General features: G+C 43.4%; 1 protein-coding gene across 1 annotated transcript in view; it reads left to right on the top strand.

Moving 5' to 3' along the window:
* The window catches only part of LOC134300112 (dynein axonemal assembly factor 5-like), a 92,184-nt gene extending 81,213 nt beyond the window's left edge, over nucleotides 1-10,971 (top strand). Inside the window, exon 13 of the mRNA XM_062984771.1 lies at nucleotides 10,759-10,971. Within this exon, the coding sequence (XP_062840841.1) occupies nucleotides 10,759-10,883 (125 nt within the window). The 3' untranslated portion in view covers nucleotides 10,884-10,971. The remainder of the gene's footprint in view (nucleotides 1-10,758) is intronic.
* Nucleotides 10,972-12,804: the final 1,833 nt, after the last annotated feature.

Genomic DNA, 12,804 nt, shown 5'->3' on the forward strand with positions numbered 1-12,804 from the left:
ACTGAGGAGGAGTCCAGAAATCAATATTTTGTGGAATAACCCTGATTTTTAATTACAGCTTTCATGCGTCTTGGCATGCTCTCCAGTCTTTCACATTGCTGTTGGGTAACTTGACGCCACTTCTGGTGCAGAAATTCCAGGAGCTCTGCTTTGTTTGATGGCTTGTGACCATCCATCTTCCTCTTGATCACATTCCAGAGGTTTTCAATGGGGTTCAGGTCTGGAGATTGGGCTGGCCATGATAGGGTCTTGATCTGGTGGTCCCTCATCCACACCTTGATTGACCTGGCTGTGTGACATGGAGCATTGTCCTGCTGAAAAAACCAATCATCAGAGTTGGAGAACATTGTTAGAGCAGAAGGAAACAAGTTTTCTTCCAGCACAGTTTTGTATGTGGCTTGATTCATGTGTCCTTCACAAAGATAAATCTGCCCGATTCCAGCATTGCTGAAACACCCCCAGATCATCACCGATCCGGCACCAAATTTTACAGTGGGTGCGAGACACTCTGGCTTGTAGGCCTCTCCAGGTCTCCGTCTAACCATTACACGACCTGGTGTTGGACGAAGCTGAAAATTGCAATCATCAGAGAAGATGACCTTACTCCAGTCCTCGACGGTCCAATTCTTATGGTCCTTCGCAAACTTCAGCCTGGCTCTTCTTTGCTTGTCATTGATGAAGGGCTTTTTTCACGACTTCAGCCCTGCCTCCAGAAGCCTGTTTCGAACCGTCCTCGATGTGCATTTCACCCCAGCTGCCACTTGCCATTCGTTTTGTAGGTCACTTGATGTCATTTTACGGTTGTTAAGTCGCCTTCGCCCTCTACCAGCCTGTAGCTTTGTTGTCCCATGTGTTTGCTGCTTGACCTTGTTCTTATGAACCGCTGTTTTTGAAATTTTCAGGATGGAAGCAACCTGACGCTCACTGTATCCTTCTGCCAGTAAAGCTAGAATTGAACCCTTCTTTTCCTCACTAAGAACCTTCCTTTTCAACTCTTTTGGCATGGTCTGTAGTTGTATTTTGACTACACTTAATTTTTGGGTAGTACTAACACTGCTTTTGTCATCCAGCAGGTCCTATAACAAGAGAATAGTGATGACAGCAGCAGTGGTTTTTATACCATTGCTCGTTAGGATAGGATTTGGTTCAGGTGATCACCTAATAAGCATCTCATTAAGTAGAATGAGGTGTGTCTGTGAAGGAATTCTCTTTAGAATGGCTGCTGTACATGTAAAGATGCTGATTTAAGAAAAAAACTGGAGTGGTCTCTTATTTTTTTCCAGAGCTGTATATATATATATATATATATATATATATATATATATATATATACACATGTATATGTATATGTATATATATGTATATATGTATATATATATATATATATATATATATATATATATATATATATATATATACAGGGGTTGGACAAAATAACTGAAACACCTGTGATTTTTAGTGTGGGAGGTTTCATGGCTAAATTGGACCAGTCTGGTGGCCAATCTTCATTAATTGCACATTGCACCAGTAAGAGCAGAGTGTGAAGGTTCAATTAGCAGGGTAAGAGCACAGTTTTGCTCAAAATATTGCAATGCACACAACATTATGGGTGACATACCAGAGTTCAAAAGAGGACAAATTGTTGGTGCACGTCTTGCTGGCGCATCTGTGACCAAGACAGCAAGTCTTTGTGATGTATCAAGAGCCACGGTATCCAGGGTAATGTCAGCATACCACCAAGAAGGACAAACCACATCCAACAGGATTAACTGTGGACGCAAGAGGAAGCTGTCTGAAAGGGATGTTCGGGTGCTAACCCGGATTGTATCCAAAAAACATAAAACCACGGCTGCCCAAATCACGGCAGAATTAAATGTGCACCTCAACTCTCCTGTTTCCACCAGAACTGTCCGTCGGGAGCTCCACAGGGTCAATATACACGGCCGGGCTGCTATAGCCAAACCTTTGGTCACTCGTGCCAATGCCAAACGTCGGTTTCAATGGTGCAAGGAGCGCAAATCTTGGGCTGTGGACAATGTAAAACATGTATTGTTCTCTGATGAGTCCACCTTTACTGTTTTCCCCACATCCGGGAGAGTTACGGTGTGGAGAAGCCCCAAAGAAGCGTACCACCCAGACTGTTGCATGCCCAGAGTGAAGCATGGGGGTGGATCAGTGATGGTTTGGGCTGCCATATCATGGCATTCCCTTGGCCCAATACTTGTGCTAGATGGGCGCGTCACTGCCAAGGACTACCGAACCATTCTGGAGGACCATGTGCATCCAATGGCGGTGCCGTGTATCAGGATGACAATGCACCAATACACACAGCAAGACTGGTGAAAGATTGGTTTGATGAACATGAAAGTGAAGTTGAACATCTCCCATGGCCTGCACAGTCACCAGATCTAAATATTATTGAGCCACTTTGGGGTGTTTTGGAGAAGCGAGTCAGGAAACGTTTTCCTCCACCAGCATCACGTAGTGACCTGGCCACTATCCTGCAAGAAGAATGGCTTAAAATCCCTCTGACCACTGTGCAGGACTTGTATATGTCATTTCCAAGACGAATTGACGCTGTATTGGCCGCAAAAGGAGGCCCTACACCATACTAATAAATTATTGTGGTCTAAAACCAGGTGTTTCAGTTATTTTGTCCAACCCCTGTATATATATATATATATATATATATACGTATATACAACCCCTGGCAAAAATTATGGAATCACCACTCTTGGAAGATGTTCTGTCAATTGTTTAATTTTGTAGAAAAAAAATAAATCACAGACATGCCACAAAATTATCATTTTTCAAAATGTCAACCTTCTGGCATTAAGAAACAATAAAAAAAAGAAACAAATATAATAGTTGTGGTCAGTCACAATTGCTTTTTTTAGATCAAGTAGAGGAAAAAAATATGGAATCACTCAAATCTGAGGAAAAAATTATGGAATCACTCTAATTTGCAGTTTAAAAACAAAACATCTGCAGCAGATTAGATTTGCTAATTATTCTTCAGTTTAAAAAGAGTGCTCACACCTCGGAGAGCTGTTGCACAAAGCAGATTGTCATGAATCATGGTTCCAACACAAGATATGTCAGTTGAAACAAATGAGAGGATTATAAAACTCCTTCAAGAAGATAAATCATTGTGGAATGTCGCAAAAGATGTTGGTTGTTCCCAGTAAGCTGTGTTTAAAATCTGGACCAAGTACAAACAAAATGGGAAGGTTGTAAAAGGGAAGCATACTGGTAGACCAAGTAAGACATCAAAGCATCAAGATAGAAAACAAAGCAATATGTCTTGAAAACAGAAAATGCACAACAATACAAATGAGAAACAAGTGGCCGGAAAGTGGAGTCAATGTCTGTGACTGAACTGTAAGAAATCACCTAAAAGAAATGGGATTTACATACAGAAAAGCCAAACAAAAGCCACCATTAACACCTAAAAAGAAAAGAACAAGGTTAAAGTAGGCTAAAGAAAAGCAATCGTGGACTGTGGGTGACTGGATAAAAGTGATCTTCAGTGATGAATCGCGAATCTGCATTGGGCAAGGTGATGATGCTGGAACTTTTGTTTGGTGTCTGTCCAATGAAATTTATGAAGATAACTGCCTAAAGAAAACATGTTAATTTCCACAGTTGTTGATGATATGGGCCTGCATGTCGGGTAAAGGCACAGGGGAGATGGTCTTCAATAAATGCCAAAGTCCACATTGAAATTTTGGACGCTTTTCTTATTCCATCAGTTGAAAGGATGTTTGGTGATGATGACTTCATTTTTCAAGATGATAATGCATCTTGCCATAGGGCAAAGGACGTGAAAACTTTCCTTCAAGAAAACATATAATGTCAATGGCATGGCCTGCAAATAGTCCGGATCTCAATCCATTTGAAAATCTCTGGTGGAAATTGAAGAAAATGGTCAATGACAAGGTTCCAATAGCAACAGCAATAAGAGACAGTTGAAGGCAGATTGATGAAGAATACTGTTTGTCATTAGTTAACTCCATGCCTCATAGAGTTTAAACCATTATAAAAGCCAGAGGTGGTGCAACAAAGTAATAATGGTGCAGTGTTTTCTAATGATTCCATAATTTTTTCCTCAGATTTGAGTGATTCCATATTTTTTTCCTCTACTTGATCTAAAAAAAAGCAATTGTGACTGACCACAACTATTATATTTGTTTCTTTTTTTATTGTTTCTTAATGCCAGAGGGTTGACAGTTTGAGAAATGATAGTTTTGTGGCATGTCTGTGATTTCTTTTTTTTCTACAAAATTAAACAATTGAAAGAACATCTTCCAAGAGTGGTGATTCCATAATTTTTGCCAGGGGTTGTATATACAGTGTATCACAGAAGTGAGTACACCCCTCACATTTCTGCAGATATTTAAGTATATCTTTTCATGGGACAACACTGACAAAATGACACTGACACAATGAAAAGTAGTCTGTGTGCAGCTTATATAACAGTGTAAATGTATTCTTCCCTCAAAATAACTCAATATACAGCCATTAATGTCTAAACCACCGGCAACAAAAGTGAGTACACCCCTAAGAGACTACACCCCTAAATGTCCAAATTGAGCACTGCTTGTCATTTTCCCTCCAAAATGTCATGTGACTCGTTAGTGTTACTAGGTCTCAGGTGTGCATAGGGAGCAGGTGTGTTCAATTTAGTAGTACAGCTCTCACACTCTCTCATACTGGTCACTGAAAGTTCCAACATGGCACCTCATGGCAAAGAACTCTCTGAGGATCTTAAAAGACGAATTGTTGCGCTACATGAAGATGGCCAAGGCTACAAGAAGATTGCCAACACCCTGAAACTGAGCTGCAGCACAGTGGCCAAGATCATCCAGCGTTTTAAAAGAGCAGGGTCCACTCAGAACAGACCTCGCGTTGGTCGTCCAAAGAAGCTGAGTGCACGTGCTCAGCGTCACATCCAACTGCTGTCTTTGAAAGATAGGCGTAGGAGTGCTGTCAGCATTGCTGCAGAGATTGAAAAGGTGGGGGGTCAGCCTGTCAGTGCTCAGACCATACGCCGCACACTACATCAAATTGGTCTGCATGGCTGTCACCCCAGAAGGAAGCCTCTTCTGAAGTCTCTACACAAGAAAGCCCGCAAACAGTTTGCTGAAGACATGTCAACAAAGGACATGGATTACTGGAACCATGTCCTATGGTCTGATGAGACCAAGATTAATTTGTTTGGTTCAGATCAGAGTCAGAGTCAGAGTCAGAGAGGTTTTATTGTCATTTCAGCTACATACAAGTACATATTGAAACGAAACAGCGTTCCTCTAGGATCACGGTGTAACACGGTACAAAAAGTGCAAGACAATACAAAACAGTGCAAATACAACAATAATACAAAAAATCCTATAATAAATAACTACAAAAGATATTCCTTATTATCCCTAATCTAAACAAGTAATTAGAACACAGGACTAAAGACAAGTGTTAGTACATGATGGTGAATAGATGGTACAATGGTTCCTGAGGTAGTGACATGTTGTACATTAGCAGCGTAAAATTGGCAATGCAGATAAGGTGCCTAAAAAGTAAATATGGTGCAAAATACAAGTAAGGTGCAGAAATTATTGTGCATTTCCAGGAGGTGTGCAAAAATGCAAGTAACATAGTCAAAAATGCAAGTAACAGTCAATACAGTTCAGTGTGTGGCAGCAGAAAATGTCCGGAGGAAATTGTTACAGTACTGAGTTTAGGAGTCTGATTGCTTGTGGGATAAAACTGTTACACAGTCTGGTTGTGTTGGTCCGGATGCTGCGGTATCGTCTCCCAGACGGGAGCAGAGTAAAAAGTCCATGTGATGGATGGGTTGGATCGTCCACAATGCTGAGAGCTTTGCGGATGCAGCGGGTGTTAAAAATGTCCGTGAGAGATGGAAGAGCGACCCCGATGATCTTTTCAGCTGTCCTCACTACTCGCTGGAGAGTCTTACGGTCCGACGCAGTACAATTTCCGAACCAGACAGTGATGCAGCCGCTCAGGATGCTCTCGATTGTTCCTCTGTAGAACGTGGTGAGAATGGGGGGTGGCAGATGAGCTTTCCTCAGTCTTCTCAAAAAGTAGAGACGCTGCTGGGCTTTCTTGGTGATGGAACTGGTGTTAAGGGTCCAGGTGAGATTCTCCTCCAGATGAACACCGAGAAATTTGGTGCTCTTGACGATCTCAACAGATGAGCCGTCGATGTGCAGTGGGGAGTGGTCCCTTAGTGTCTTTCTAAAGTCAATGACCATCTCTTTGGTTTTATCCACATTCAGAGACAGGTTGTTGACTTGGCACCAGTCCGTTAGATGTTGTACCTCCTCTCTGTACGCTGACTCATCGTTGTTGCTGATGAGTCCCACCACAGTTGTGTCGTCTGCAAACTTAACGATGGAATTCGTGCTGTGCATCGCTGTACAGTCGTGCGTAAGCAGAGTAAACAGCAGTGGACTGAGCACACAGCCTTGGGGAGCGCCGGTGCTCAGTGTGGTGGTGCTGGAGGTGGTCTTACCGATCCGGACGGACTGAGGTCTCTCAGTCAAGAAGTCCAGGATCCAGTTGCAGAGAGAGGTGTTCAGGCCCAGCGTGCTCAGCTTTCCAATTAGATGCTGAGGAATGATGGTGTTGAATGCTGAGCTAAAGTCTATAAACAGCATCCTGACGTAAGTGTTCTTTCTGTCCAGGTGTGTAGAAGCCAGGTGAAGTGTAGTGGATATGGCGTCGTCCGTTGAGCGGTTAGGACGGTACGCAAACTGCAGTGGGTCCATGGTGGGAGGCAGTAGTGTCTTAATATGCCTCATGACTAGTTTCTCGAAGCACTTCGTGATGATAGGCGTGAGTGCTACGGGACGATAGTCATTGAAGCATGACACAGATGACTTCTTTGGCACGGGTACGATGGTGGTCGTCTTGAGGCACGTTGGAACGATGGCGCTGCTCAGGGAGATGTTGAAGATGTCAGTGAATACATCTGCCAGCTGGTCTGCACATCCTTTGAGCACTCGGCCAGGAATGTTGTCTGGTCCAGAAGCCTTCCGTGGGTTGACTCTGTGCAGAGTTCTCCTCACGTCCGCTGTGGAGAGACGAAGCACCTGGTCGTCACAAGGTGGGATCGTCTTCCTCGCCAACATGTTGTTCTGCGCCTCGAACCGAGCGTAGAAGTCATTCAGCGCATCTGGAAGGGAGGCATCACTGTCACAGACGGGTGGAGTCGTCCTGTAGTTGGTGATGGCCTGGATGCCCTGCCACAAGCGCCGTGTGTCACCGCTGTTCTGGAAGTGGCTGTGGATGTTCTGGCCGTGTGCGCGCTTTGCTTCTCGGATCGCCCGGGACAGTCTGGCTCTCGCTGTTCTCAGAGCCGGCTGGTCACCTGCTTTAAAAGCGGAGTCTCGGGCCCTCAGCAGTGCACGCACCTCTGGAGTCATCCACGGCTTCTGGTTGGGTCTGGAAGTGATGGTTCTAGTGGTAGTGACGTCCTCAATGCATTTGCTGATGTAGCAGGTCACTGAAGTCGTGTACTCCTCTAGATCAGTGTAATCGCCGTATGTTGCAGCCTCCCTAAACATGTCCCAGTCAGTGCACTCAAAACAGTCCTGAAGAGCAGAGATGGATCCTTCTGGCCAGGTTTTCACCTGTTTCTGTACAGGTCTGGAGCGCCTGATGAGTGCTCTGTATGCTGGAATTAGCATTACAGAGATGTGGTCTGAGTATCCGAGGTGGGGGCGGGGCTCCGCCCGGTACGCACCGGCAATGTTCGTGTAAACATTATCCAGCGTGTTCGCTCCTCTCGTAGCAAAGTCCACATGCCGATGGAATTTAGGGAGAACAGACTTGAGATTTGCATGATTAAAATCCCCAGCGATAATAAACAGTCCGTCTGGATGAATGGTCTGTAGTTCGCTGATGGCTCTGTAGAGTTCGCTTAATGCTTCCTTCGCGTTCGCGCTGGGTGGGAGATACACCGCGACAACAAGCACGCTGGTGAATTCCCGTGGTAAATAAAAAGGTCTGCATCTAACAATAGCAAATTCCACCATCGGAGAACAGTACGCCACAACAAGCACAGAGTCCTTGCACCATTCGGTGTTAATGTAAACACAAACGCCTCCTCCTCGTGTTTTACCGGACTGAGCTGCATTTCTATCGGCGCGATATGATGCTAGCCCGTCTAGCTGAATGGCACTGTCTGGAATGTTGGTCTCAAGCATGTGTGGCGGCAATCAGGTGAGGAGTACAAAGATAAGTGTGTCATGCCTACAGTCAAGCATGGTGGTGGGAATGCCATGGTCTGGGGCTGCATGAGTGCAGCAGGTGTTGGGGAGTTACATTTCATTGAGGGACACATGAACTCCAATATGTACTGTGAAATACTGAAGCAGAGCATGATCCCCTCCCTCCGGAAACTGGGTCGCAGGGCAGTGTTCCAGCATGATAATGACCCCAAACACACCTCTAAGACGACCACTGCTTTATTGAAGAGGCTGAGGGTAAAGGTGATGGACTGGCCAAGCATGTCTCCAGACCTAAACCCAATAGAACATCTTTGGGGCATCCTCAAGCGGAAGGTGGAGGAGCGCAAAGTCTCGAATATCCGCCAGCTCCGTGATGTCGTCATGGAGGAGTGGAAAAGCATTCCAGTGGCAACCTGTGAAGCTCTGGTAAACTCCATGCCCAGGAGAGTTAAGGCAGTTCTGGGAAATAATGGTGGCCACACAAAATATTGACACTTCAGGAACTTTCACTTAGGGGTGTACTCACTTTTGTTGCCGGTGGTTTAGCCATTAATGGCTGTATATTGAGTTATTTTGAGGGAAGAATAAATTTACACTGTTATATAAGCTGCACACAGACTACTTTTTATTGTGTCAGTGTCATTTTGTCAGTGTTGTCCCATGAAAAGATATACTTAAATATCTGCAGAAATGTGAGGGGTGTACTCACTTTTGTGATACACTGTATATATACACACACACACATATATACAGGGGTTGGACAAAATAACTGAAACACCTGGTTTTAGACCACAATAATTTATTAGTATGGTGTAGGGCCTCCTTTTGCGGCCAATACAGCGTCAATTCGTCTTGGAAATTACATATACAAGTCCTGCACGGTGGTCAGAGGGATTTTAAGCCATTCTTCTTGCAGGATAGTGGCCAGGTCACTACGTGATGCTGGTGGAGGAAAACGTTTCCTGACTCGCTTCTCCAAAACACCGGAAAGTGGCTCAATAATATTTAGATCTGGTGACTGTGCAGGCCATGGGAGATGTTCAACTTCACTTTCATGTTCATCAAACCAATCTTTCACCAGTCTTGCTGTGTGTATTGGTGCATTGTCATCCTGATACACGGCACCGCCATTGGATGCACATGGTCCTCCAGAATGGTTCGGTAGTCCTTGGCAGTGACGCGCCCATCTAGCACAAGTATTGGGCCAAGGGAATGCCATGATATGGCAGCCCAAACCATCACTGATCCACAACAGTCTGGGTGGTACGCTTCTTTGGGGCTTCTCCACACCGTAACTCTCCCGGATGTGGGGAAAACAGTAAAGGTGGACTCATCAGAGAACAATACATGTTTCACATTGTCCACAGCCCAAGATTTGCACTCCTTGCACCATTGAAACCGACGTTTGGCATTGGCACGAGTGACCAAAGGTTTGGCTATAGCAGCCCGGCCGTGTATATTGACCCTGTGGAGCTCCCGACGGACAGTTCTGGTGGAAACAGGAGAGTTGAGGTGCACATTTAATTCTGCCGTGATTTGGGCAGCCGTGGTTTTATGTTTTTTGGATACAATCCGGGTTAGCACCCGAACATCCCTTTCAGACAGCTTCCTCTTGCGTCCACAGTTAATCCTGTTGGATGTGGTTTGTCCTTCTTGGTGGTATGCTGACATTACCCTGGATACCGTGGCTCTTGATACATCACAAAGACTTGCTGTCTTGGTCACAGATGCGCCAGCAAGACGTGCACCAACAATTTGTCCTCTTTTGAACTCTGGTATGTCACCCATAATGTTGTGTGCATTGCAATATTTTAAGCAAAACTGTGCTCTTACCCTGCTAATTGAACCTTCACACTCTGCTCTTACTGGTGCAATGTGCAATTAATGAAGATTGGCCACCAGACTGGTCCAATTTAGCCATGAAACCTCCCACACTAAAATGACAGGTGTTTCAGTTATTTTGTCCAACCCCTGTATGTGTGTGTGTGTGTGTGTGTGTGTGTGTGTGTGTGTGTGTGTGTGTGTGTGTGTGTGTGTGTGTGTGTGTGTGTGTGTGATGTGAAGCTCTTAAGGAAGTTTTTGGTTGGGCACTGTACAGGTAAATTGGCTGTGGTCGAGAGGGGGAGACAGTGTTGCTTATGGCGTTACTAGCTGCTGAAAGTGCTGACACAAGTGGTGGAGAAATAAAGAGAGCCTGGCATGTTCCTTTATTCATGTTGGCCTTTTGTTAGCATCTGCTCCTGTATGTATAAAAAGACGTTGGTGAGCTGCATATGTGTCAGGAAAGGCTTGTGGTAGCCTGCAACTTTTTTATCCAGTGTGGGTGCCATGCATGCTGCAGAGCTCACAAGTAATCTGTGACACAGAGATTTCAAATGTCATCAAATGTGTTTTTTTTATTTTTATAAGAAACATACAAAATTGTAAGCTGATGTTTAAAAGGTATGTGCTGACAGTAGGGCAACAGGGCCACCAAGTTCCATGTCTTTCTGTGTCTCTTCCTTCCCAGATGTTCTAAAAGCCAGCGGTGTTGTGGACCCTGTTCTCCTAAAGCATGAAGTTGAGGCAGTGAAAGACAAACAGCGCAGCTCTAAGTATTGTGATGAACTACTAAATTACATTCGATCCCAGTAATACTGGCATAGTATTCAGCTGTAATGTATTTAACAACTTTTTAATTAAGCTTATCTCCAATATCAAATAAATGTGTTTTATCAAACCACTTTGATTACTTGATTCTTGTTTATGTCAGATGTGTAATGAAGATTTGAAGACTACTCCTGATTCTACCTCTCTACCTCTGTTGACAAAAGCTGTAAAAACCTTTCTGTAAAATCTACAATTTATAGTTTATACAACCCCAAATCAGAAAAAGTTGGGACAGTATGGAAAATGCAAATTAAATAAAAATGCAGTGTTTCTTACATTTACTTTAACTTTTATTTGATTGCAGACAGTTTGAACTCAAGATATTTCATGTTTTGTCTGCTCAACTTAATATACCTCCATTCCTGCATTTCAGGCCTGCAACACATTCCAAAATTTGGGACGGGGGCAATTGAGGGCTAGTAATGAGGTAAAAAACTAAATAATGATGTGATTACAAACAGGTGATGTCAACAGGTGATTGTAATCATGGTTTGGTACAAAAGCAGCATCCAGGAAAGGCTGAATCTTTGATGAGCAAAGATGGCCAGAGGATCTCCAGTTTGTCAACAAATTCATGAAAAAATTATTGAAATGTTTAAAAACAATGTACCTCAAAAAAAGATTGGAAGGGATTTGCAAATTTCTCCCTCTACAGTGCATAATATCATTAAACGATTCAAGGAATCGGGAGGAATTCAGTGCGTAAAGGTCAAGTGCACAAGCTGTGCAATGCCTGTGATCTTCGTTCCTTTAGACGGCATCAAGAACCGCCACTCAACAATAGCTGATATAACCACATGGGTGAGGGATTACTTTGACAAACCTTTGCAGAATGCAGAAAAGTACATTGAGATCTTAAAGCAACATATGCTGCCTTCAAGACGTCATCTTTTCCAGGGATGTTCATGCATTTTTCAACAAGACAATGCAAAACCTGCTGCACACATTACAAAGGCATGGCTTCGGAAGTAGAGGGTACGGGTACTGGACTGGCCTGCCTGCAGTCTTGACCTGTCCCCAGTAGAGAATGTGTGGAGAAAAAAATGCGACGACGACGACCCCGTACTGTTGCACATCATAAGACGTGTTTGCAGGAAGAATGGGACAAAATACAACCTGAAACACTAAATCGCTTGGTATCCTCGGTGCCAAAAACATATTTTAAGTGTGGTGAAAAGGAATGGCAACATTGCAAAGTGGTAAATGCTTTACTGTCCCAACTTTTTTTGGAATGTGTTGCAGGCCTGAAATGCAGGAATGGATATTTATTAAATGAAATTAAGTTGACCAAACAAAACATGAAATATACTGTCTGCAGTGAAATAAAATTCAAAGTAAATGTAAGCAACTCTGTTTTTTTTATTATTTGCATTTTCCATGCTGTCCCAACTTTGTCTGATTTGGGGTTGTAGAATGTTAGTAGCAAACAGATCATTACAAGCACTATCTAAGCATGCTTGGGAATATTAAGATGCAGTCAGTGTCTTAAAGCTTTTCCTGACAACATTAGTGTATAATAACATAAGCAGAGTTTTACCTTCATACTGGGTTATATTTAAAAATATCCACATAATTTATGTAAATGAGTACAGAAATATCACACAAGTTGCCAAATAGTATGCTAAATTACTTCTTTACCAATTGTTACTGTTTTGAGCACAATGTGCAGTGCGTATGCCCATTTTGCATTGGTAAATTTTTAAATCCAAGATTTTACATTTAGTGATCGATTTCATGGTCACCTGTACTATACCTTAGTATCTTTGCTCAATTTTACTTACCCTTCTTGACCAGAACCCAGTTGTGTTGTGTTGTGTCATGTGGGTGGAGTGAGAAATAGTGCAGTGTTAGGTTAGTGAAATGCACTTATCACAGAATTGCTGTGCGGCAAACAAAAAATCCTCCT

Source organism: Trichomycterus rosablanca, chromosome 22 (assembly GCF_030014385.1).
Source record: "Trichomycterus rosablanca isolate fTriRos1 chromosome 22, fTriRos1.hap1, whole genome shotgun sequence".
In the NCBI taxonomy this organism is placed as follows: Eukaryota; Metazoa; Chordata; class Actinopteri; order Siluriformes; family Trichomycteridae; genus Trichomycterus; species Trichomycterus rosablanca.